At 46.9% G+C, this 25,561-nt stretch overlaps 9 protein-coding genes across 10 annotated transcripts; 4 read left to right on the forward strand and 5 right to left on the reverse strand.

Annotated features, from left to right (window-relative positions):
• Nucleotides 1-576: 576 nt before the first annotated feature.
• Nucleotides 577-5,709, forward strand: LOC100846038 (mRNA-decapping enzyme-like protein). The gene is made up of 8 exons (XM_003559139.4): nt 577-896; nt 1,021-1,061; nt 2,039-2,088; nt 2,660-2,804; nt 3,608-3,664; nt 4,289-4,361; nt 4,493-5,086; nt 5,298-5,709. The coding sequence occupies exons 1-8, from the start codon at nt 690-692 to the stop codon at nt 5,349-5,351; spliced, it is 1,221 nt and encodes a 406-aa protein (XP_003559187.2). The 5' UTR covers nt 577-689; the 3' UTR covers nt 5,352-5,709.
• Nucleotides 5,710-5,837: 128 nt separating this feature from the next.
• LOC100846346 (IAA-amino acid hydrolase ILR1-like 3) lies at nt 5,838-7,682 on the reverse strand. The gene is made up of 2 exons (XM_010231118.3): nt 6,592-7,682; nt 5,838-6,501 (listed from the first exon to the last, which is right to left on the reverse strand). Exons 1-2 carry the CDS (start codon nt 7,312-7,314, stop codon nt 5,992-5,994), a joined length of 1,233 nt encoding a protein of 410 aa, XP_010229420.1. The 5' UTR covers nt 7,315-7,682; the 3' UTR covers nt 5,838-5,991.
• A 917-nt stretch (nt 7,683-8,599) lies between these two features.
• LOC100841103 lies at nt 8,600-13,231 on the forward strand. Of its 2 annotated transcripts, none has more exons than XM_010239955.3 (3): nt 8,600-8,837; nt 11,972-12,159; nt 12,821-13,231. In XM_010239955.3, the coding sequence occupies exons 2-3, from the start codon at nt 11,995-11,997 to the stop codon at nt 12,992-12,994; spliced, it is 339 nt and encodes a 112-aa protein (XP_010238257.1). In that variant the 5' UTR covers nt 8,600-8,837; nt 11,972-11,994; the 3' UTR covers nt 12,995-13,231. The 2 variants fall into 2 exon arrangements, with proteins under 2 accessions (XP_010238257.1, XP_003562912.1); XM_003562864.4 differs by having other exon boundaries at nt 8,601-8,844.
• On the forward strand, nt 8,944-11,971 carry LOC104584680 (pentatricopeptide repeat-containing protein At4g21300). The gene has a single exon (XM_010239906.3). It carries the CDS (start codon nt 9,116-9,118, stop codon nt 11,408-11,410), a length of 2,295 nt encoding a protein of 764 aa, XP_010238208.1. The 5' UTR covers nt 8,944-9,115; the 3' UTR covers nt 11,411-11,971.
• Nucleotides 13,232-13,273: 42 nt separating the features above from the next.
• LOC100840188 (photosystem II reaction center PSB28 protein, chloroplastic) lies at nt 13,274-14,269 on the reverse strand. The gene is made up of 2 exons (XM_003562861.4): nt 14,013-14,269; nt 13,274-13,917 (listed from the first exon to the last, which is right to left on the reverse strand). The coding sequence occupies exons 1-2, from the start codon at nt 14,080-14,082 to the stop codon at nt 13,448-13,450; spliced, it is 540 nt and encodes a 179-aa protein (XP_003562909.1). The 5' UTR covers nt 14,083-14,269; the 3' UTR covers nt 13,274-13,447.
• Nucleotides 14,270-15,123: 854 nt separating this feature from the next.
• Nucleotides 15,124-16,348, reverse strand: LOC100846650. The gene has a single exon (XM_003559141.4). The coding sequence runs from the start codon at nt 16,081-16,083 to the stop codon at nt 15,454-15,456; it is 630 nt and encodes a 209-aa protein (XP_003559189.1). The 5' UTR covers nt 16,084-16,348; the 3' UTR covers nt 15,124-15,453.
• A 1,078-nt stretch (nt 16,349-17,426) lies between these two features.
• Nucleotides 17,427-20,676, forward strand: LOC100844345 (glycine-rich RNA-binding protein RZ1A). Its single transcript, XM_024457262.1, has 5 exons — nt 17,427-17,616; nt 18,441-18,553; nt 19,018-19,560; nt 19,716-20,012; nt 20,086-20,676. The coding sequence occupies exons 2-3, from the start codon at nt 18,443-18,445 to the stop codon at nt 19,525-19,527; spliced, it is 621 nt and encodes a 206-aa protein (XP_024313030.1). The 5' UTR covers nt 17,427-17,616; nt 18,441-18,442; the 3' UTR covers nt 19,528-19,560; nt 19,716-20,012; nt 20,086-20,676.
• Nucleotides 20,677-20,727: 51 nt separating this feature from the next.
• Nucleotides 20,728-22,747, reverse strand: LOC100821145 (abscisic acid 8'-hydroxylase 3). The gene is made up of 6 exons (XM_024457261.1): nt 22,661-22,747; nt 22,040-22,468; nt 21,750-21,915; nt 21,403-21,509; nt 21,201-21,319; nt 20,728-21,110 (listed from the first exon to the last, which is right to left on the reverse strand). The coding sequence occupies exons 2-6, from the start codon at nt 22,442-22,444 to the stop codon at nt 21,020-21,022; spliced, it is 888 nt and encodes a 295-aa protein (XP_024313029.1). The 5' UTR covers nt 22,445-22,468; nt 22,661-22,747; the 3' UTR covers nt 20,728-21,019.
• Nucleotides 22,554-23,327, reverse strand: LOC112269932 (cytochrome P450 26B1-like). The gene is made up of 3 exons (XM_024457459.1): nt 23,122-23,327; nt 22,661-22,982; nt 22,554-22,589 (listed from the first exon to the last, which is right to left on the reverse strand). The coding sequence occupies exons 1-3, from the start codon at nt 23,325-23,327 to the stop codon at nt 22,554-22,556; spliced, it is 564 nt and encodes a 187-aa protein (XP_024313227.1).
• Nucleotides 23,328-25,561: the final 2,234 nt, after the last annotated feature.

Below are 25,561 nucleotides of genomic sequence, written 5' to 3' on the forward strand. Positions count from 1 at the left end.
CTCTTGTGGCCATTGCTGGAAATAAATTTTGGTACTTCAAATTTTGGAACCAAGAAAAAACAATCTTCAGTTGTGCATCCCTGTTTCACCAAAAAAAAATCATGAACTTATTTATCCTGATTTCTGCCACCTTTTTCTAGAACAATTGCATTTATTTTCTCGGGGGATTTACATGGCAAAAGTTTTGGTTTCGCAACTTGGAGCAAAGACCTTTTATTTTTATTTTGTAAACAGTGGAAAACTAAATGGGCCCGCACACTAGATATCTCTCTGACGAGCTCAATTTCTCTTCTGAGAGGACTCTGACGGGCTCATTAGGCGGAGCTTGTTGGGCCGCAACTCCCCACTGGGCTGGGCCCTGGGTGCCCAGATTAACCAACGAAGTCGAGGAGCCCAAACACCAATTTGACAGGCAGGCCGAAGCTTAACGTGCCACGTCACCAATGAAACTGGAAGAAGCTCCCGGTACAGCTGGCCTACCCACAGTGGCCCGGAACCGACGTTACCCAGTCACTGCCCGGTGGGCCACCTCTCACGCGGACTGTCACGGCGTGCGCGGCAAAGGCGAGCTCCTTCCGCCGCCCATTTCCCTGATCAGCGATCAAATCAAAGCCCTGGCTGGTTGGCTCCGTCCAAAAGCCCCCAAAAGCCGCGGCGGCTTAGGGTTTCCGGCGAGAGGCGGGCGGGGCATGCGAGCGCCGCGAGGCCCTCATCCGTCCATGGTGCGCGGCGGCGGGTGGAGACGGAAGGTGACGCCGAACCTGGGGGCGGACCAGGAGGGCACGCGGACGCTCAACCTCACCGTGCTGCGGCGCCTCGACCCCGCCGTCGCCGACATCCTCATCATCGCCGCGCACGTCACCGCCTACAGCTTCGACGAGGGCACGAACCAATGGGTACGTGCGTACGTACTACTCGCTGTTACCCCCTCCTCCACCACTCCCACCGAACCCCCGATATTCTGTTTCTGCATCAGTTCCTAATTCGATTTTGTGTATGTTGCGGGTGTGTTTGGTGCAGAGCCGGAAGGGCGTGGAGGGGTCGCTCTTCGTCGTCAAGAGGTTTGTGCAGCTGCCAGCTGGGGCCCTAACTGATGGACTGTAGGCTGCAACACTGGGTTCGGTTGGTTGGTGTATACTCTGCCATTGGCATGGGTTCGGGCTGTTTGGTGGATGCATAACTCCCAGAATTACTTGGCCGTGCTTATGTTTTGGAGTTGTAGATATAAGAGAACTGAATTGGCCTTCTAGAAGAAAGGGTAATGGAATGTGATGGTGGTTTTGCATTTTTACCGTGCATTGTCATGTGATTCAGCAATTCCCTACATACCTAAGATTTATAGGATCTGGTTACTAGTGGAAGCATCGCCAATAGCTATTTTCTGTTGTTTGTTGGATAAATGCAGAATTCCCAGAGAGTTACTTGGTTGTTTACTTGAATGCGGTGGTGATTTGGCATTGTGTATTGATGTATGGTAGTGTGATTCAGGAATTCCCTATATAGTGAACGATTGTCGGGAATTTGGTTGCTACGGGAAGTATTGCTTGTTGTTTTCCCGCTGTTTTTGAAATATTTACGGTGTTATTTGTATTACAAGTGAATCAAAGGATCAACATTGACAGAAGTGAATCAAAGGGTCAAGCATATTGATGTGGAATTTTTAGGATTATTTATTATTGATATTTTTTGGTAGTTTTTAGTATTGTCACAAGTTGTCAGTTATTGGTCATAGATGCTGCAAGTATTTTGCAATTGGTTTCTGCACGCCTATGTTGAATCTTTTGTTTCTGGTCCTACAATAGGTGGCATGTAAATTCAATCATGTATGCTTAATTTAGAATGCTTTGGAATAGACAATTGGTTCAGGAAAATATTTTTATCTTCTAAACATTAGTACAAAAGGGCATCATGTATTGTGCAAGTACCATGGTGATGATTTTCGACATATACAGTTGTACTCTTGAGATTGCAAATTTGTTGTTGGGTCTATAAGCACTTAACAGTATGCATTTCGTGCTAAGACTTGATAATATTGCAGGAACACCCAACCCAGGTTCCAATTTATTGTCATGAATCGTCGAAACACAGGTATTTTTGCATTTCCAATTTTTGGAAACTGGATTCTCATCAAAATCTATCCTGCTTAGCCATAATATCAACGCAAATCGTACACGGTGGAAGTGATTTTTTTTATTTGGATCACTGTATATACTGACTAACCATGAGGTAAAATGGTGTTAGCGATACTGATTAGGAGGAACTGCAGCAAACATATAAGAGAATGGTGTAAGCAATATTTGTGACTGCTATATCCGCATATATATGATCAAATCAGAGTATTTGCTTCTAGCTTTTGTGCTGTCAGAATTAGGAAACATATTCTCTCATGCATCCTCAGTTCCAGGAAAGAAAAATACTCTTATGCACCCTAAGGAATATCTATGTAAACTTGTTCTTGCTCGGTTTATATATGAGGTTGTCTGGGAGATTCCAAAACAAAAAACAAACTTATTTGAAACCTTACTGAATCGTGTTTTTGGTCTGTACAAGAAAATTTGTGGTTGATATCTAATAGTATCTTGATTACTACTTAGTTCATATGATAGTTTGACAATTATATGTATGTGCTAATTTTATGCTGCCTTACTCTAATGAGCAGAAAATTTTGTTGAAGATCTCTTGAGAAATTTTGAATACCAGGTGGAAGTTCCCTACATAATGTATCGCAATGCTTTAGATGAAGTTATTGGAATTTGGTTCTATGATCCTCAGGAATGTGAAGAAGTGGCACATCTTTTCAGTAGGTAGATATTTCCTTCTTGTCGAGTTAAATATTCTCCACGCCACGTTCTTGATCTATTTTAGCCTGCAGACTGCGGAATACATCCTTAATAGGTTGGCACCAGATATATTTCTGCTAGGAGCGGGCATTTTTTAGCCAAAAGATAAGAAGTGGTTGTATTGGCCTACTGGTATTCTGTGTATGGTGCGATTTTTATTGTGAAAAACGTAAGTTAATGTTCTTCTGTTGTACTCAACTATCCGTTTAGACTGCTCCACTTTTAGGTCCTTAGTGATTGTGTAGTTGTTTTTGCATATGATTTGAGTTAGTGTATCGGAACATATGCTTTAACTTCACATGAACTGAGATTTATGAATGGCGCCTGTCAATCTCCAGCTTTCTGTAAGCAGTCACTAAAAAGACCACATTTAAAAACTGCTTGGTAGGTCTGGTATCGATATGCAGTCTGCTAAATTTGGTGCCTACTATGTAAAGCTTGATCCAAAAACTATGCAACATGCCGAGCCAAATAAACCACTTGAATCAGATGCATATTGCATAGCCGTTCCTGCGTCTTGTTTTGGATTGGTACAAGCTATTCTATTATTTAAAACTATAGCTAAAGTGGTTAAATTATGCACTAGTTTAGTCTGTGTCCTCAAATTATATTCAGGCAACGGTTGTCCATTAAATGTATTTGTTTGCTTGATTGCTTTTGTCTATTGCTAAGGCTTTGCAAAAAGTTAATGGGGTCGCAAAGCATGTCTGTTTTTCTATATTTTGTCCTATACTTACTGAAGTATACATTGCCTATGCAATGTACAGGATACATAAGGCATTTTCTAGGGCGTCCCCAGAGGCAATGGTTTCTGCAATTCAAAGGTATGAATTTAAATGTTTTAATGTTAACCTTGGAAGTGAAGATAGCTTGTTGCAATTGCTGAGTTAGACAGGAATCGATGTTGTTTCATCCTTATCATTTAATGTAGGCATGACCATTTTCTTTCTGCTAATAATTTTGGACTTAAGCTTGTATGTTCTACTTACATTTGTACATGCCCAATGATCAAAGTATAAACACTATTATTTTGTCGTTTTGGTGTAACTAAAAAATGTATCGTTTTAAGGAATCAAGGTGTTACAGTTATTAGTTCAGCGAATTCTTTGCAGGTGGTGAAATAAGGGGAAGAAATCATAAATTTCATAATATGATATTTGGCTAATATTTTAAATTCAATTTGAGGGCCTTTTTAGAGCACAAGTTTAACAAAAGTACATGAAACGAAATTAGAGCTGGCTGATGCTCCATGTGAATAGATACTTGATCATTTAAATAGAAGAATGATGAAAATTTAGTTACATGAGTTAATTTTAGGAAACCTGTTCACTGTACCGGTCTAGTTAAATTGATCATCCGTTTGACTCACAAGTCAGAACAGTACCACCTAAAGTTGTCGTGGATGTGGCATTATGGTGAAATTGTCTTCTTACTCTCCGCGGTTTCAGTGATTTTGAAGAGCCTGAATTGGCATATGCTGTTCCTTCAGCTGAAGATACCCTAATATCAGCCTTGCTTACAGTAAGCAAACTTGCCTTGTTTTCCATCACCGTTTCATTCTATTTTGAAATCCTGAACACATGTGTTTATTATGGTAGCTTTTTTGCAATCTAGTATCGTTATGTAATTCTCACGAGATAACATTCGGACAGGCAGCTGCATGTGTTGGTGCACCCACCGGTGGAACAGGTGCAGTACAGCCAAATCAATCTGTCAGGACAGTTGCTTCATCTAGGCATGCATCACCCAGTGCTATGTCATCGCACCCTCCTGTAGCCTTGCATAGCCTGCCTCCTTCAAGGACCCCATCAGCTCCTGTGATGCCCCCAGATGCTCATAGATCCACTAGTGCTCCTGCCATTGAACCTGCTAGTCTTACGAAACCATTACTCTTTCCTCCCATCACATCTTCGCAAACAACAATGGCTCCTGCTGCCTTTTCATCTTCTGCTCTTCCTCCATTTCATCCTCCCGTTGCCATTCAGCACCAGCAAAGTGCTCCCTGGCTCCGGCCCTTTCCACCCAGTGCTCCTCCTTCACTTCATCCTCAGCACCGGCAAAGTGCTCCCTTGCTCCAACCCTTTCCACCACCACCACCCGCTGCATCCCTCCCTCCACCATATGGCGCGCCAATACTTCAGCCATTTCCACCACCTAATCCTTGCCCACTGCTTGCCCCAACAGCATGTTATGGCCCATTACTATCAAGAGACAAAGTCAGAGGTGCAATGCTGAAGCTCGTGCAGGTATTTTTTGTTGTTGTTGTTGTTGGCATCTGCTGGTTGTCAATTTGATTGTAGTGTACACACTAAGGCTACCGAGAGACACTTGTTACTGACATAGTCTTGTTGGACATAGGTAAATGTATAGTGCGTTTCCACAAAAACATCGATCTAACCTTATTTTTCCTCCCAACACTGATGATTATTTTCTCACGCCTTTTTGTTTTCCTGGCAGAACGACGATTTCATCGATATGGTCTACCGAGAGATTGTAAAAGGGCAGCAGTAACTTTGAAGTTCAGAGACTGACATGTCTACTATAGGCTTGGTTTGTGTTTCAGAGGGCGCCTTTGTCCAAGCCTGCATAGTCAGATAGTATATCTGTGCATCTCAAATACACGTAGAGGATAACATAGTTGAGACCACGGTCGAGTGCTTTGGAGCTGTAATCTGAATGCCGAAAACTGAGTTCCTCGCCGAATCTCTGGGATCTATCTTACCAGCTTACCGACTGAATTAGTTTTCCAGACGAGCATGTGTTACCTGTTTTAGGTGGGGAACAGGGGATGTATTTGTTTTTGACATGCTATAGCTATCTCTGCACAACATACTGCAAATGCCAGTGTAAGTAGTTCATATTGCTCCCCCCTGAAGATGACTGCTCCGTACGTGCGTCCAATGTGCTGCCATAGTCTTGCATCAACCGGGGGTGCAGCAAACGGCGTATGACCTTGTCGATCCAGTATATAGCTGGTATAGAGGGATGTATCAGAAATGTTCTAATGATCGACATGGATACTCTGTAAAATTAAGCTCGTAGCGTAGTTCATACGGACCCAAGAATTGTTTAAACAGACATGCCGAATCTGAATCTTTGGCAACAAGCGTCCATCTCTTATTGGCTTGTTCCTAGTCAAACGAAGCTTCACTCACGACACGGGGTTTGTGCTGTGCTTGTTCAAGAACTCGATGGCCACGGCGGCGTGCAGCGCGGCCCCGACGGGGAGCGCGCCTTCGTCGACGACGAGGTGCGGCGTGTGCACCTGGTAAAGCTCCCCGTCCTCGCCGCTGCGGACGCCGACGCCGAAGAACGCCGCGGGGATCTTCTGGGCGTAGAACCCAAAGTCCTCCGCCGCCATGATCTGCGGCGACAGCCTCACGTTCTTTTCCCCGAGCATGCCCTCCGCCACGGCCTTGGCGTGCGCGTACACCGCCTCGTCGTTCACCGTCGCCGGGTAATGCCGGAGCTCCTCCTCCATGAAGTCCACCGCCGCCGTGCACCGCCCCACCGCCGCCTGCCCCTCGATCACCTCCCTGATCCTCTTCATGAGGTAGGACAGCCCTTCCGTCGTCATGCTCCTGAAGGTGCCGCCGATGGCGACGGACTCCGGGATCACGTTGAACGTCTCCCCCCCTTTGATGAACGTCACTGACACCACCTGTATTATAGTATTATTAACTGCTCATCAAATTAACACACTTCAGTAAGCTAATTCAGAAAGTAGAAACTACTGTAATAATCAACGTACTGCGCCCTGGAGAGGGTCGGTCTCGCGAGCGACGAGCTGCTGGAGGCTGAGCACGGCGGAGGCGGCGGCGACGACCGGGTCAACGGCGCCGTGGGGCATCGCGCCGTGCCCGCCCTTCCCGGTGACGGTGGCCTTGAACCGGGCCGACCCGGCGAGGAACGGGCCGGGCCTGGAGCCCACGGCGCCCGCGGGGAGACGCGTGTCGACGTGGACGGCGAAGATGGCGTCCACGCCGTCCAGGACGCCTTCCTCCAGCACGTGGTACCCGCCGGCGTGGCTCTCCTCCGCCGGCTGGAACACCAGCTTCACCGTGCCGTTGAGGTCCTTCTTCCTCGACTGCAGCAGCCTGGCGGCGCCCAGCAGCATGGCCACGTGCGCGTCGTGGCCGCACGCGTGCATCCTGTTGGGCTCCTCGCTCTTGAACTCGCAGTCTACGAGTTCCTGGATCGGGAGCGCGTCCATGTCGGCGCGGAGGGCGAAGATGGTGGGATTGGTGGTGCCGGGGCCGGAGATTGTGGCGACGAGGCCGGTGCGGGCGACGGGCCAGGCGTAGGGGACGCCGAGCGCGTCGAGCTCGGCGCGCACGAGCGCCGATGTCCGGTGCTCCTGGAAGGCCAGCTCCGGGTGCCGGTGGATCCGCCGCCGCACGCCCCGCATCCACGCCGCGAACCCCGACTCGCCCGCCTCCGACAGCAGCTCCCGCCCCAGCCCCGACGACGACATCGCCTGAATCGAGAAGGCGAGAACTGGTCGCTGCTCGCCGTGCCACTCGTATATGCTAGAAGTGGCTGCGCTGTGGCCCGCCGGCAATGCTGGATTTGGTGCTTTGTCCTGAATGCTTTCGAGATTTGCGATGCGGTTGCTTCTCTGTTTCTGCTTCTGTTTGTTCTTTTTTTTTGAATACTTTGTTTGCTGCTGCTGCTGCTGCCGGCGGCCGGTTTTGGTGAGAGTGAGACCCGGTCGGCCCCGTGTGCCTCTCTCTAGTCACGACGGCGAGAACGATTTTGGAATTTGCGTGTCCCAAACGTGCCCTCTTTCTAACCCAAAGAATAACAAAGCCCCCGAAACAGCAAACTACTGCCATTTTCCAGCATTGCCCTTGTATGGTCACAGCGCCTGTTTCATTTCTCTCTTATTTCAACGCATATGACATGCATTCCTTCTTAAGAATACCATAATTTGTATAATTACACATTTCTAATGCATACATTCAAATGCACATTTTCAAACCACACAATTCAGAAAGAGAAGACGGCCCGAGCAACCACGGCGGCCGATGCGACGAGGAGGGATGACGGTCGAGATGGCAACGCGGGAAAAGGAGGAGGCAGCCGACAATGTAGCGGAAGAAGGGAAGGAGGATGGCACGCGGGAGACGGCGGTGATGTATAGCGGTTTTCTATCCAACATGCGAGGATGGTGGCTTCAGTGTCAACTTGAGCTATCTAGGATATGTTTGGTTATCTATACTGCATGGGTTTGAGAGGGGAGAACAATTTTTTGAGCATTTGGTTCGCGATCAGCGTAACGGGCCGTCAAAGCGAATACTCTCTTGATATGATATGATTGTTCACTCCACTAGCCGGAATCGGCTGAACCGCTCGGCCTCACCCGATCACCAACTAACCAGACCCCGGTTGAACCTCTTTTCTTTTTACCAAAACCCTTAAATACTACTCCATCCGTTTCTAAATACTTGCCATGGTTTTAGTATGCACTAAAATCACGAAGTATTTAGGAACGGAGAGAATTTGCACTAAAATCATGACAAGTATTTAGAAACGGAGGGAGTACCGAGTATGACACTGTCCGCTGGCGAAGATGCTCCAAGAACGAAAGAAACATACACATTAATAAAATTAATAACCAATGATATGTGTTTAAGTTGTGTAAAATGCAAAGCTAGTTTTGACAAGGAAACAGGTCGCAATCGGCTGGAAATTACTTTGCCCAACCAGAACCAGGAGAGCCACGTCGGCAACAAGAGAGAAGAAAAAAGTGATACTCTGCCAACCAAGCCGAGAAAAAAAGATCCAAGGAAACGTATTCCCCATCTTCCTTCTCGCGGTCAGGCCCCGTCCCCTTTCTCCCGCGTCTGCGCGATCCCAAACCCCCTCGGCGATCCCAGATCCTTCGACCATTAGGGTCACCCCACAAGCACGCCCCCGCCTCCGGCCTCCACACGCGCGTCGCCGCCAATCGCCGTTTCCTGCCGCTCCCCGTTCGTCCTTCCTCAGTTCATCGAGGTATGAGGTGAGGTCCCTTTTCATCCATCCAGCGATTAGGTAAAAATCCCGGCCGATGACCTTCACAATTCCTGTGTGTGCCAGCACAGCACAGCGCACCCCCCCCCCCCCCCCCCCCCCCCGCATAGCTGCTTAACCTCTCTGATTAATTTCCGATTGGGGGGATAGCAGCCGGTTGTGCCTTTTGTTTGCATGTTGGTTGGGCTGGATGATTGATTGGGGTTTTGAGGGGAGAAAACGAGGAGGGAAGTTTAGAGTATCATAGGGCAGCACCGCGGATGCTACCGATGCTTCTAAGGAAATTTTCTGGAACGGCTGAAAAGTTTGCTCTGTTGGTCCAAAGCTGTGCAGATGTCCGGTCTTTGAAGAAGCTGCATGCTAGTGTTTTGGCACACGGACTTGGCTCGGATGTGATCCTTGGTTCTAAGATTCTCGGCTGGTATGCGCGTTTAGGCACCCTGCCAGATTCAAGGCTTGTTTTTCAGAACATTGTAACTGATGATCTTGCCCTGTGGAGTTCTGCTATGGTTGATTATTTCAGGGCTGGTTATTTGGAGGAAGTTATTTTTCTGTATAAGAGATTAAAGTTGCATCAGATTGGTTTGGACGGGAAAACCATCACCTTCGGTTTGAAAAGCTGCGCTCAGCTCGGCGATTTGTTTCTGGGTGAAGGATTGCATGTCGATTCGCTGAAGCTTGGCCTGAGTGGGGATAAATTTGTCGGTTCCTCCCTCGTTGGGTTATACTCCAAGCATGGCAAGATGATTGATGCAGGGAAAGTGTTTGAAGAGATATCTGACAAGGATATTGTTGCTTACACGTCGATGATCTCTGGTTATTCTGATGTCGTGGATTCGACTGCGTGGAATGCATTCAAAATTGCCGGTGATATGGTAAAGAATAACTTGGAAGTAAACCGTGTGACACTGGTAAGCTTGCTGCAAGTTGCTGGTAATCTGGGAGCATTCAGAGAGGGTAAATCAGTGCACTGCTATTCCATAAGGAGAGCAATTGGTGTCTCGGATGAAGTCCTAGAGACCAGCCTTGTTGACATGTATGCTCGATGTGGAGCATATCAGTTAGCATCTGCTCTCTTAAAGAATTCAAAGGGAACCACGGCTTCATGGAACGCGGTGCTTTCTCGTCTTACTAGAACTCGAGAGAGTTGGGATGCAATCCAGTATTTCTCTGTCATGCTGCATGAGCATAAAGTAACTCCAGATTCAAGGACCTTTGCAAATGTCCTTTCTGCTTGTGCTGAGCTATGCTATTCTGGCTATGCTGCCAGTATCCATGCCTACTTGATGAGAAGAACTATACTGCTTGATGTCGTCTTGTCCACTTCTCTTATCGAGGTGTACTCCAAATGCAAAAGAGTTGTAAGATCCAGGCATCTCTTTGATCAACTGACAGTTAAAGATGCAATCTCCTATAATGCGATGATACATGGTTATCTCCAAAATGGCATGGCAGATGAGGCCACCACATTACTCAGTTGCATGATGATAGAGTGTATTGCACCAAATTCTACAACTGTTCTTTGTCTTCTTGCAGCTTTTGCTGATCAAAGAGATTTAGTGAGAGGGAGGTGGATTCATGGATTTGCAATTAGGCATGGCTTTTCTGCAGATCTGGACATTGCAAATCAAATTATACATATGTATTCAGTTTGTAGAGAAATTGTTGCAGCACAGATTGTATTTGACTCATTGGAAACGAAAAATTTGGTTTCATGGACAGCCATAATGAAGGGGTGCTTATCTTCTGGGCATGGGGATGAGGTGGTTAGATTACATCAATTAATGCAGCAACATGGGGAGAAGCCTGATTCCATCACTCTTATATATGCAGTACAGGCTGTTTCTGAGCTTGGACATCTGAAGAGTGTAAAACAAATTCATTGTTTTGTTTACCATGCCTTTATGGAGGAAGACACGATTACCACAAATTCTTTGATAACTGCATATGCTAAATGTGGAAGGTTGGATTTGTCAGAAGCTTTGTTCTATAGTTTGGAACACAAAGACCTGGATTCATGGAATACAATGATCAGTGCTTATGGGAATCATGGATTTTATATTAAGGTGCTTCAAATGTTTAAGCAAATGGAAGAGGAAAGTATTAAGCCTGATGAGTTAACATTCTCTTCCGTGCTTTCTGCCTGCAGTCATGCCGGTCTTGTTAAGGAGGGTTGGTCTATTTTTCAGTCAATGACTTTGCTGTATTCAGTTCATCCACAGGAAGAGCATTATGGTTGCATAGTCGACTTATTGGGTCGGGCAGGGCATTTAGAAGAAGGATACAAGTTTATAAAGCTCTCAAACTTAACAGATAAATCCAGTATGTTTCGTGCTTTGCTCTCTGCTTGCAGAACTTATGGAAATACACTGCTTGCACATATTATTGGCAAAGAGCTCCTTGAGCTCGGACCACAGAACCCAGGTACTTGTGCTTTGATTTCAGAAGTGTATGCTCAGGAAGGACAGTGGAATGAATCTGCTAATTTAAGGGCTAGCGCTAAACAAAGTGGTTTAAAGAAACTTCCTGGTTCTAGTTTGATGGAATCAGTATAGCAGGCCATCAACCTGGGCTGAAGAAAAGTGCATCAGGATTGCCAACTTCTCGGACATCTTCGCCGAGCCAAAGGGGCTGCTGCTGGCACGTGCCCATGACCACTGCATTTGCTTGGTTGTTGGTGCCCGGTGCCACTCCCGTAGCTGTCCGCCCATACCGCTACTCCGCTACCCAGAAAGATGGGATCGAGAGGCAGTGCACAGACATGCTGGAAAGTGGCCTGATTCGCCGCAGCACCTCCGAGTTTTCATCACCAGTGCTCCGTCCGGAAGAGCGACGGCTCCTGGCGTTTCTACGTCAACTACCGCGCCCTGACCGCCAACACCTTCAAGATATATATCATGACGGATTTAATAAACTATTTTAGAGTTGTAGATGTTGGTTGATTTTTCTATGAACTTGGTCAAATTTTAAGAAATTTGACTTTAAGACGAAGCTAGAACATCTTATAATTTGGAACAGAGGGAGTGCATACATAATCTTTGTTTCCAAAAACTAGTGTCGTATATCTTGTCAGAGGTCCTATCGAGCTTTATGATGGTGTCTTTGTTTTTATTTAGGTCTTTGATTGCTGACTGGATCGATGAATTCGAGACCAGTAGTGCTCATCTTCCTCCTGCTCGTGCTCATCGTAACATCACAGTTTGAGTGGAAGCAGCAGATTGGTGAGGCCGAGGCGACCCCAGCTGCTGCGACACGACGGAGGCAACAAGCGCTGGTCGTAAGGGAAGATGCTATCAAAGAGAAAGTGAGTTACCTGGAGTTCTTGTTAAAAATTTATACTCACTGTTGGTTGTTCTTTAGGGCATTACTCGGCATTCTTCTAGTCAATTGGACAATGTCTAGTTTTTTTTTGCTTAGAAGCACCACACTTTTGCTTTTATCATGTGTTGTTGCTACCATGTTTTGTTTATGTAAAGAACTGGTGTCGACATATGGTAGTGCTGCACATAATTTTTAGCATGGAGATTGAAAGTCTGAAACCACCAACAAAAGTGAGTTATGTGAAAACAGATAGAAACCTGTGAAGTGTGAACAAGGTAGTTCTTTGCCTGTATTTCATTTCGCCTGGCAGCTAATTTTTCCATCAGGTTTTATGCAATAGCTATATCATTTGTCATTTATATATTCCTCAGCTGCTTGATATGTGAATCTTAGTAATTGGAACTGACTGATGATCTGAAGTAATTGCCGAAAGTGAGAACTTAATTTTTTTTTATGGCGTGATAAGTAGGTGTCTCGAGAGGTCTTAAAGATTGTTTGACAAGCACATGTTCTGTATTAGTAGCTGTGACATTCAAGTTTCAGTATTAGTAGCCATTGTCATATGTACTGCTAATTCCTTGTGGTCATCTCTCTTGTATGGATTCAAGAGAATAACAGCTCACAAGATTATGTATCATCTACAGATAATATTGGCGCAAGAGAAAAACATCCAGCAGCTCACCGAGCTTATCCAGAGCCTCCAGGTGCAGCTACTGCACTGCCGCGGCAGTAACAGTACTACTGCTCATAGCGCCTCCTCGAATCAGTCGTTGACCAAGGACAGCAAAGTGGAGGGACCGGACATGATGGATGATTGATCATATGAATCGTCACCTGAATGAATCGTCATCGTCACACGGACCAGTAGGAATATCGGTAGAGAGTTATGTTTATGTATTGATATGCTGTTCAATAGGCACTATGACATTAGCTACGACCATTTCCTTTTAATTTCTTTTCTTCTTTTACCCCCAGCTTGTACATGCTTGTAATATTGTATCATCAAGTTAACTAGCCTCACCTTCCTGATTAAGTTTGAGACATACCTGTACCAACCTCTGTTGCAATTCTTGAGTTTCTTTATGAAGAAGCATCAATGGATCATCAATCTCAAGCGCTTAATTCGTAGCAACAAGCAGTTGTTACAGATCAACACAGCCACACAAAGGCCAAAGAAGGCAAAGGAAAAAAACTCAAGAAAAGGAAGAGCAGCAGCAGAAGAAGAATGATTCACTGGAGGTCATGCATATATAATGTTTTCACATAATGTTTCACTTCTTGAGGAACTGGAGGCCGTTGGCCTGGGAGTATCGCTCCATGAACCTCATGAACCTGTCCCAGTCCCTGGGTGTGCGCATGACGTACTTGGCCTCCACGGCGGCGGGCTTCCCGTTGACGAACTTGGCGCTGACGTCCACCGTCTGCAGCGTGCCTTCCTCGTCGATCATGTAGAAGCCGGTGATGTCGCCGAGCTCCGCCGACGAGTCGAACACGGACGGCTGGTCGAAGGTGAAGACGGCCACGCCGTTGCTACCGTCCCGGGACTTGGTCAGCCGCACGTCGGGAACCGTCTGCTCGTCCGTGCCCTGGATGAACTGGATCGACGGCCGCGACGCCATCGCCATTGCCACCACCGATGACGATGGCCGGGTAGAAGGTTTGTGCTGCTGCCGGCGGTGCAGGGAGACGCCGGTGAAGGAGGTCTGCAGCTGCTGTGACATGATCCGATGGCATGGGACACCTGATATATACGAATTCCACATCACAAGATTTCACCACGGAGGACTGGAATGCAGCTGAATTTAGTGAGTGTGAGAAGGTACAAACAAGACCGACCTGCGACCGCGAGGCATCGACGACGGGGCTGCGCCGCTGCGACCGGCGAGGCGACGGCGAGAGCTTTCATTACTGATGGAGGTAACTTGCTCTAGCTTTGTGTGTCTGGTGAGGAAGAAAGTTCGATTGGAGACGAAGATGGAGAGGTGTATCCGGGCTTTGATTGAGTGGTGCAGAGGAGGGAGATGGTATAGATTGGGGGTGGCTGCCTGTCAGCCTGTGTTGTGTTGTGTGCTCCAACGAGAGCCAGCCATGCCATCCATCCCAGCCTCTAATTTGTGTAACCAACCGCTTATCCATTCCATCCCTGCAGGTTTCAGTATTTGCATACATGCCACTTCCTGTTTTCCTTTCTCTTCTTTGAGTCATGCTCCCATAAGTTAAATTCAAGCGGATTTCATTCAAGGCAAAAAAACATCTCACAGGGGGAAAAAGTTGTATGGAAGAAGAGTTCACAAGCAATGCCCGCCCATGACGCCATGAATGAAATCCTATTAGTGGACATTGTGTAGTTAGTTTTGAGCAATTGATTTTGAGTTCCGGTCGAAAGATTCAAAATACCTTAACGGCGATCTCGATTCGTCATCATTTGCAATGCCTCTTGAGCGAGAAGCCCTCTAGGTCGGAGGTCTAGTAAGGTAAAGACGTCAATATAAAACTTACCATGTGCATCTTTAAGCAACTTTCGGGTATCAGGATTAATTTTTACAAGAGTGAAATTTTCTACTCTGGAAAGGCCAGTGACTAGGAAAACTAGTACTCACTCCGTTCCGAATTAACCGAAGTGGATTTGTATAACACGCCAATTAATTCGGGACGGAGGGAGTATAAGCAATTGTTTGGTCTGGTTCAGTGGTTCTCGCCTCTCCGCAACAAAGAAGTCCGCGTAGGATCGTCTTGAAATGAAAGCTGGGTTGTTGGAAAGGCAAGCTATGATAAGTGATCGACTTGTCCCTATTAATTCTCCTCTTGCCTAGTCAGCATGGCTGTGCCACGTAAGCACAAGCCAATCATCTTATCCAGTAGCCCTACCCTGTCCACCGTGTCCGACAGAGACAGAGCAAACCTCGAAGAAGTTCCAACAACCCCAAGTCTCAAAGAAACCTTGCACTCCACTAGAACAGAGCATCTTGTATTCAACAGTTGCAAATGCAAACCATCCAAAAAAACCCAAACCAACAAAGTCTGACCATAGCCTCAAGTCGATCACGCAAACAAAAAAAAAATACAGCAGCAAATAGATCCACAACCAACCAATTTCCCTCTCTCGAAACAAGTAGAACAAACAAGCTTAGTGAGGAGATCGACACATAGTACATACACTACACGAATGGTTGTGCACTAAGAACTGTTCTTGGGCATTTTTTACAGTAGTAGTGAATCAACTTCTTGGCCCTGAGGAATGGTGCAGATCTAGAATGGATTCCAGCTCCGGCTAGCGCTAGCAGCCGGACTTCTTGGCCCTGAGGATGGTGCACTTGGTCTTCTGGAACGCGGTGGCGGCGACGGCGGGGTCAACAAGCTGCAGAAGCAAAGGACACACCACCACCACGGGGCAGTCCGTCTTCCTCCCCTTGTACCGCATCACGGACTCCATCCTCACCTCCACCATGAACCTCCCGTCCCCCTTCTCCCTCCCGAACTCCGCCACGCCGGCGGCGGACAGCCTCACGGCCCGGTCGGCGCCGCCGACGGTGACCCGGACCGTCGTCGTCTTCCGCGCCCCCTGCTCGAAGGCCGCCACCGTGGCCTGGTCGTCGAAGCGGGTGCCGTTGAAGGAGAAGGCGGCCGCCATGGCGCCGTAGGAGATGGCCCGGTGGATGTTCGGGTTGTAGAGGGAGACCGCGACGGTCGCGTTGTAGGAGATGGTGGAGTTGGGTGTGGGGGAGGAGGGGGTGGAGGAGAGGGTGAAGCGCTGGAGGAGGGCGTCGTCGGCGGTGGCCTTGGGCGGGGAAGCGACGGCGAAGGCGACGATGAGGAGGGCCAGGACCCCCAAGGCGAGGAGCAGGACGGCGGCCCAGATGGCGGTCTTCTTCCAGTCCCACTCGTGGTCGCGCTCCCAGAACCCCATGGCCGGATACTGGAGGTGTGGCGTAGCTTAGCTTCAGCTAGATGGGTTTCGCCGGTGGAAATTGGTAGTGGAGGAAGAAGAAGACGACGACCTTAAGAAGACTTTGGGTGAGGTCTTCTTCTTCTTGTTGTTAAATTCATCCGGGAATTGGAATTTGGAGGAGAGCAGGACGACGACGAGGAGGTGACCGTTGGTTGGGAAACCGCGTTGCAGAACACTTGCTTTTATTTCCCCTTTTGATTTTCTTTCTGTTCTTTTGGATGCTGACAGAGTGTTGTCCGAGCTGCTCAAATGCATGCATGTGTATAGCACTAGCAGGAGAAAGAAACACTCTGGCAGCACTCTGAAAGAGAGCTGCTCAACAGCTAAACTCTCCTTTTAGCACAATTGATCGGCCATTTCCATTGCTGCGGTTGACACCAGGAAAGAAACAACAAAGGGCGTAAGAATGATCAAACGCACAATTTTTACTCTTCAATACTACTAGTAGTATTAATTTTTTAATGTGGACGGAACAAACCTTTAATGTGAACGGAACAATCAGCGACCGCTAAGCTCCTGGCCACTTTCAATGCTAGTCTCTTAACACGTCATCTTAGCCGTTTTGTTGACATGGTATCCTACTAATGATGAAACTGTCTATTATGCTGACAACCGCCTCTTCACACGAACCAATACAAAGTCATTAAATCTCTCACAAACCGTTAGTAAGAATATATTAGTCCTATGTGGAGGTGAAAAGAATAAAATGATTTAACATGTGTATCTTGCAAAGTACAACAACTTGTGTACGGGTAACAAGAATGTGGAGAGAAGAAAAATTAGAAAAAACAAATAACATGGAGTAGATGCATTAAAAAGAGATGAGAATTAAAAAAGAGCAGATCCGAGAGGAGAGAGAAGACGTGAGGAGAAAATTAGTACTCCCTCCATCCCATAATACGAGGCACGCACGTATCTCTAGATCGTTAATTTAGCTAACTAAATATACATTAAATAATTTAAAAATTATACCGTTAGAAAGTTCTTTCGATAACGAATCTAATGATGTATTTTTTGTTAAAAATGATACATATTTAATTAATCAAATTGAGAATATAGGTATGCGTGCGTGCCTCGTATCATGGGACGGAGGGAGCAGTAGATGGCCTCTTATTATAGTCTTACAAAAGAAAAATAATTAAGACACTACTAAAAATTGTTTTTAAGACAAAAAAAAAAGTACTCCTGGTGGTGCGTTAGTGGGCCCCGCCCGGGCGCCGAAGGTAAATGCGGCCCACCAGGCCAGCGTGACCGAGGCGGGCGGGCAACACAACAATAGTCTCCGGGGCCCGCCTGCCACGCTGAGCTCATCACCACAATGGAAAAATATCTCGCGCCGCCGCCAGGATTTTAGGGTTCTACATTTCCACTCCTGGAATCCCCTCCTCCGACATATAAAACCGGAAGCGCCTCGCCGAGGACCTCTCTTCCTTCCTCCCCCGATCTTCCATTTCCTCCCAGGTCGTCGTCTCTCCGTCTTCAGCGCGCAAGGTACACGAGCCTGCCCCCTCTCCCATCCCTGCTTTGCTTGCTCGATCCGCTTCCTGTCCGCGGATCCGTTGCTGTAGTGAATGAGTGATCACAGTAGTAGCTGCTGCTGCTTCTCCGTACATCTGCGATTCGTAGAGTTTTCTTTGGCCATATGTTTGGTGGAAGCCAAGAATAGTGGATTTGCTCGGTCGGCTCTAATGAAGCTTCCGTTCATGCTTAATTCGTACCTGACACCATCCCTCCCAGTATGAATATGTCAGATGTATCTGGTTTCAGGTTGTATGTACATGCCGATACGGGTACTCTACTATGGTCAGAGAGTCTGTGTAGACCTAGCTCTATGCTACTTCTGTGTTCTTTCAAAATTAGGGGCTAGAGTGTTTATCTCTTCTGAATACTAGTTTTATGCTAACCTAACAAGCACAGATAAGAAATCTGCATGCAATTTTGTTCTCCACAAATCGGTAAAAGAAGCAACAGTAGTATAGCACGTTGTGACTGTCCATGACAGCTTGTTTACATTCTTTCCGTTATTCGTACATACTAAGCAATCCCACTTCTCTGTTCTGCTACTCTGCTCCCTGTGAAAGATGAAGATATTTCCTATACTGTCGAAAAAACGAAGCAGCAACTTGTCATGGTTAATTTTTTGCTGGTTAAGATGTACTATTTCTTAGGAAGTCCAATGAAAATATTTGTTGTAAATCATCATACAATATGTATAGCTCTATGTTGACATGCCCTAACAAGCAACAATTTTACTTGTCATGCTCGCCCTCACAATTTTACTTATCGTACACTGTTGTACCTGTTTATCCTCTCAGAGATGGCCGATGTGGATGAGTACCGTTGCTTCATTGGGAACCTGTCCTGGTCAACAACTGATGAGAGCCTCAAGGATGCATTTAGAAAGTTTGGAAATGTCACTGAGGCAAAGGTGACTTGGAGAACCTCTCGTTTATTCTTATTGTGTCTGCATTAGGATATAAGCATTTCTTACAAATCAATATTACAAGAAATCTGAATCATTTTGCCAGCCCTATGCTCAGCGCTTGATAGAGCAATGATGGAGTAGTTGTGCTCAAACGTTATGCCTGCTGCTGTCCTGTTTTCCGCAGTAGTATGTCTTGTCGCATTTTCCCCTGTTATTTTTCCCCTGTTATATGGCCGTCACCAGTGCAATAGGTTATTAAGGAACAAGATGACATACTTCTGCATATTGTTCCCAGTATTGATTTGTCAGGTTCTTTTATTCACTTATTCTTAGTTTCTGAATTATTTTGGGAAATATCTATGGCCTCTTCTAGGTTGATTGAATGATACAGTTTTTGTGCACTTCAGTGGTTACTTAGCATGAGCTATTTTTTTGTTTGTCTGAGTTTATTTTCTGATAACGTGCAGGTGGTCCTTGACAAGTTTTCTGGCAGGTCACGTGGATTTGCCTTTGTGACTTTTGATGAGAAGAAAGACATGGAAGCAGCTATTGAGGACATGAACGGATTGGATTTGGATGGGAGGGCCATCACTGTTGATAAAGCTCAGCCGCAAGGAGCTGGTAGAGACCGTAATGGTGACCGTGATTATGATCGTGATCGTGGATCTCGTAATGACCGTGGCCGTGATTCTGGTGGTGGGCGTGCTCCGCGTGGTTCAGGTGGTGGTGGGGATTGCTTCAAGTGTGGCAAACCTGGTCACTTTGCTAGAGAGTGCCCAGATGGTGATGGTGGGAGAGGTGACAGATACAGTGGCAGGGATGATAGGTATGGTGGTGGTAGATCTGACCGTGGCAGCGACCGATCTGACCGTGGGGGTGACCGATCTGACCGTGGTGGTGACCGATATTCTGGTCGTAGCCGAGATGGTGGAAGTGGAGGTGACCGTTACAGTCGCGACCGATCTGGTCCCTATTGATGGCCTGGATCTTGAGATGTATTTTCTATCCAGGTATGAAAACCGTATCTACTATCATGAGGCGTGGTTCCTTGTGTTTGAAACTTTGTGGTCATGTATTTGAACTATGATGTACCGTGAGTAAGCAGCTATTTTATTTATAAACCATATTACTGACCTGCTTATTATTGTTTCCTGCTTATTTGAAGGCATATGACTTGGTCATAATGCTTGGTGCTTGGTCCTACATTTTTTGCTTGATACTCTACTCAGCGAAACTTGCTTTGGTTGAAACTCGTAAGGTGGCTTTTGTTGCTACGTGTGTTGGTGCACAGTCATGTTGGTTCTGCTCATGGGGCCTCTATATGTGTGGCATACGTGGGATTGGACTGGCGTACCATGTTCTTGTTTCGGTTGTATTCGGAAGGAAATGATCAACTGAACTTAGCTTGAGAACATCTGAAGAAATTCAAGTGATGAATCATCCATAAAAGGAAAATGAACTGGTAATTTCAGTAAGTCTTTTTATCTTCGAGATTGAGTTATCATACCATCTTAAATGTTCTTTTGTTTTGGCAGGCTTCTTTTTGGGTTATTTCTTTTGTTCTGGATTGGTTTCAGTTCTCCCGTATTAGCCTGTCCGACAGACCATTCTCTAATAACTAAGGGCATGTTCTTTGATTGCAACCTATGGCTCTGACATAGCACTGGAGGACCTCTGCAGCCTAAAAAATGATGCTTCTGCCCCTGCCCCTCAGTCCCTGTTGGTTGGCTTTGCTACCTGGTCGCTGTTCGCCTGCCTCTGAGACTGAACCACCTGAGTTTGCTGCTGCTTCGTTGAGCTGTGCCATTCCTTGTGAGTTGCCTCTTTAGTGCTAGGCTGCTAACTACCTGGCTCGTGTTCATTGCCACTTCACTTCCCGGCACCCGGAGCAGCTAGTGCTGCTAATATGTTTTAATATAACTTTAAAATGTGAATTGTTGGCTGCTATTCTTGCTTTACCGGCTCGCAATATAGTACATATTTGGTCTTTAGAAGGGAAAAACATTAGAATTATTCTTCTTGTTCAACTTCATGAGTTGTAACATAAGATCTGTAAATGAGATTTTTGGCATTGTCTGTTAGCGACTAACTGGAGTTGCAAGTTTTAATAGCAACATGCTACTACAGATTTGGGAGTATTTCTTTCTTGTTCAGCTTCATGCGGATCTCTGATGCCATGCTGTTTAACTCTGTTTATTTGGTTGTGTACTGATGAAAAAAAAAGCTGCTTGCCCATGGCTTATTAAAATCTTCTACCATGCTCATGCCCTTACCCAACAGTGATAGTCACAAAGTTCACTGTTGCGGTCATACAAAATATTGCTGTCTGGCTATATGTCTCTGACAATCTCGGTAGAATACATATGCCAGTTCCTTCTCGCCATGTTGGGAGTACATGGCTTCTACAGAAGCAGAAACCTCGCGCGGCGACATGTGCGCCGGAGATGGAGACGGAGCCGAGTTCAGACTTCAGAGCGCGGTGGCGAGGATGGGGTACTTGTTCTTGGGCATGCGCACCAGCGTCGGCTGCACCGAGTTGTCCTCCTCCATGGGCTTCCAGCTGCCATCAGAGAAAAAAAAGGCACCATTACCATCAGTAGCTGCAGTAGAGAGCGGCCAGCGTTGGAAGTTGGAACACCATTGGACTTACTCGTATCTGCAGACGAGGTGGTGGACGAAGACGCAGATCTCGAGCTTGGCGAGGCTCATGCCAGGGCACATCCTTGGCCCGCTGCCGAACCCCAGGAAGCTGTACGGCTTGAGCGTGCTCTGCATCCAGATTGCATTGTGTTTTCGTCAGCAAAAGAGCTCAGACCATGCTGTGCTTCGTGATAGGTCAAGGAGGAACTCACGTCGAATCTGTCCGGGTTGAACTTCTCCGGGTCGGCGAAGACGGTGGCGTCGTGGTGGATGGACACCACGTCCAGGTTCACCGACGTGCCCTTCTCCACCTGGTACCCTGCGTGTTGTCCCAGCATCGGTTTATTCACAAAACCACTTGTCGATGTTCGTTCATTCAAAAGAAAAGGAAATATCCGCTCGTCGACGAAAAGGCGGTAGCTTGGTTCGACAAATATTTGCGGGTTTTTGGTGAGAATTAATTCTGCGGTTGTGGTACAATCTCATGAAACATATGTTGGAAATGAAAGCAAACGGTGAGTAGTTGGGAAAGCCGGCCGGACACAGAGGTGGTAGTTACCGTCAATGGTGAAGTCCTGTGCGGCTTTCCTGGAGTACCATGGCAGGATGGTCGCCCTCCTCAGCGTCTCGTTCATCACCTTGTTGGTGTACGGCATGTTGTTCATGTCTGACCACCTCAGATGCTCCTCGCCGCCTAGCTCCTCCTTGATCCCCATATGCTCTTCCTGCCAAAGATCAGATGACAGTCAAGCTTAACATCATTTCACAACTAATAACAGTCAATATGGCTGTCAAGCTGAAGGAAAGAAATCAAGAATCTCCGGGCCAGTTGAGTTTAACATCATTTACTCTGAGTTTTTGCAGGACGTCGGGGTTCTCGCCGAGGAACTTGACGAGCCACGTCAGCCCCGCCGTTGTCGTGTCGTGGCCGGCGACGAGCAAGGTGAGGATGTTGTCCTTGAGCTGGGCGTCCGTCAGCTTCTCCTCGTCGTCCTCGCCGCCGCTGCCGCGGGCGTGCTTCATGAGGAGCATCTGGAGGAAGTCGTCGTGCCCGGCGCCGGCATCGGCGCTTGCCCGGCGGCGGGCGATGACGTCGTCGAGCATGGCGTACATCCTGTTCCTGGCCTTGAGCCCCTCGTGGAACGCGGTGCCGGGGAGCTTGAGCGGCAGGGATGCAAAAGAGGAGGAGATCACCTTGAAGTTTGCCCTGAACTTCTCCTGCTCCTCCCCCTCCGGCTCCAGGCTCACCAGCATGTTGGCGATCACCTTCAGCGTGAACTGATAATCCACCCCAAAATCATCCCAGAATTAATCAAAGATCAAAACCAAAATACAATTTGTACTATATATACAATCTCATAGGTCATTTTGAATTGAAGCAGCTAACTATGATCTTGACCTACGGTCAATATATGCCGTTGAGATCAATAAAAACTTCCATTTTCGGAAAAAAAAATGATCTTGACGTACCGAGGAGGCCTCGTTGAGGACGAGGATGCGGCGGCCGGAGGACCAGGAGGAGAGGGTCTGGATGGCGAGGGCATTGATGAAGGAGAAGTGCTTCTTGAGGGCGTCGACGGAGAGCGGGTGCGCGATGAGGCGTCGGAGGCGGCGGTGTTCGTCGCCGTTGGTGGTCAGCAGGCTGGTGGGGCCCAGCACCTGCTTGCCGGTGTAGAACAGGTTCAGGCTCACGACGCCGTCTTTCCCCGACAGCAGGATCTTCGCCGCCTCCCTCCCCGTCATGAACACCGTCGTCCTCCCCAGCACGTACGTCTTGAACACCTTCCCAAACCTGAAATAAAAAAATCAATTTATCATTGCATTCAATTTCAATATCATGGCATTTTGTATGCATTATTTATATATCGTTCAGGTTTCGTTCTTGATCGGCCTCTGCATCGACTGCTGCACGGAGAGGATGAACTGGTTACCGTTTCTGGCGGTCACGCATGAAGCTGAGGATGCCGGAGGGGTTGGAGAAGGCAGCGATGAAGGCGAAGGTCTCACCGACGACGGGCCACCCCATCGTGCCGGGTATGCCGTGCATCGCCTCCGAAGGCCGCCTCCATGACCGCGTCATCCACCACGCTCCCGCCACGAGCCCACAGACCGCCGCCACCAACACGGCCGCCGCCATTGTTGCCAGGAATCCAACTCTCCACCAACAAGCAGCTTCGGTCTCTAATACAGAGCAAGTAATTTAAGCTGCACAACTCATGGATATGGATCGCCCTTTATATATACTATCCTCTTGCGTTTTGTCTTGTGTTTCATGTTCTTGTTTTGTGGGCGTTGCACCCAAGAGGGAGCCATTTGGTGCTATGCCAAGGGATCACTCGACTTCCATTGTGATCTGCTCAGCGTTAGCTCCTTGTCTTGTTGCTAGTTTGTCCCATTTGTGATCAGCTCAAGCTTTAGCCTTTGTAATGTTGCTTGTCTTTTTTTTCTTTTCTTTCTAATCTTCTTCTTGTCTGAGGAAGCAGAGCCAAAATATTGATTCTTTCCTTAGTTCTTAGTATATTATAGTGGTAGTTGTTGTGACGGCTCCAAAGAAAGTATTTTGTGGACTTGTAGAGTACGCGTGTGACATCTGCATGAAGCTCAGCTTCGTTTCTTTTCAAGTCGTGTCACAAATTAAGCACCACAGACATGCTTTGATAATTAAGGACTATCAATTCTTGAGGTTAGCTTAGACGAACTTGGATTATGTAGTCCGGGCTCCGGAGTGAGTGGCACACGCGTGCTCTCTTTATTTTTAAATTTGAAAATTTAAATGTATCCTGAAGTTTCAAAATTAACATTCAACAAAGGAAACACATATATACATATTTAGAAGGAAACACATACTCAAGTATTCCCTTCGCGAAGAAAAAAAATACCTTATGTATGCAAGTCTCGTGAAAATTGAACTGAGTTGATTTAGGCGAAATATAGAATGTCGAAAGCAGGACTAGAAAACATCTACTCCCTCCGATCCATATTACTTGTTGCAAATTTTTCCAAACATGGATGTATCTATGTTTAAAAAACGTCTAGATACATGTAATATTTTAATTTTGTTTTTTTCGCATAAGCCACGAGGAATGTAAATTTTCCATGAACTTCACGGGACGTAGCACCCAAACATCTCGTGTATGGATTATTTGGAAATTTCTTAAAGCACGACATTTCTTTTGTTTTTAATAGAGCTCACTTTGAGGTTAACGTAGGTTGGCTTGTCTGCCCAACTTTCTTGCTTCTACCTATTTTAATGATTAACCGAATAAGCTTGCTGTTATATTGAGCCACTTGTGGCGAGATTATGCAACGAGTCTTCTTCAGTCATTTATTTATGAATCAAGATCAATCTGCATACGAGCTGATCGTGGTTATACATACAAAATGTTGACTCAAGAGCTGAGACTGAGGGCGAGAAGAAGTCCTGTATGGCTGGCCGTCTTTAGCTTGTTTATACTCACGATTTCCTGCTACAGGAACCGATCGAAATTAATTCATTTTTCCTTTCACCAAACCTCGTCGGTACGGGCGTACGGCAGAGGCCAGAGGGCTCGTTTCTGCAATCCCGTAAAGCAGATAGCTGAAATTAATAACTGTCTGTCAAGCATCTCATCTCATCAGGTCAGGCCATGCATCTGTGTGTCCTGTATTTGTTTTTCTTTCACGCATTGCTAATAATTAAATCAAGTCAGCTGCGTCGATGACGGGGATTATATATTCAGTTCCTTCTGTCAAGATATGTTTTATGTTTATAATGCTATCTATAAACTTTATAAAGTTAGAAATCCACTAAGTGCAATTAATTTAGCAAGCTGCACATGCAGTCTATCCACGGCAGCATCTAATTTCTAATTTTCATCTAATTCCCATTGTAATTTCCAAATATATTTCATCTGATACGGACGAGCCTTGCATCCAGCCAGCCATTAACCATCACGCAGGTAACCCAACGACTTCCTCTGATGCAAGCCCGGCTCATCTCCCTCCACCAACATTAATGCATAAGAAACCGATGCTGGAATCCCAGGAATCAAGTAGCTGAGCAACCAACTTTCCTTTTTAAAGACACGCTCGACATTACATCCTCGAGTCCGCCGGATCGATGGAGGGCCGACGATGATGAGGCGCAACGGCATGCAGCGAGCGGACAAGGAGCACGAGATCGGCGCGACGGGCCCCATCCGACTGTTGCGGCCCCTCTGCCCGGGCGCGCTGCTGCCTGCACCGACGTCGTGCCGGCCTTGCGGAAAGAAGAGGAGGCTGTCGCTCCTCAGAGAAGAAGGGGGCAGAAGGAAGAGGAGGACGGCATCGATCGTCCCTACTCAGAGAAGACCTAGGGAGCGAAGAGAGGAGGCAGTCCTGCGGGAACACCGC

The sequence above is a fragment of the Brachypodium distachyon genome, chromosome 1, assembly GCF_000005505.3.
Source record: "Brachypodium distachyon strain Bd21 chromosome 1, Brachypodium_distachyon_v3.0, whole genome shotgun sequence".
In the NCBI taxonomy this organism is placed as follows: Eukaryota; Viridiplantae; Streptophyta; class Magnoliopsida; order Poales; family Poaceae; genus Brachypodium; species Brachypodium distachyon.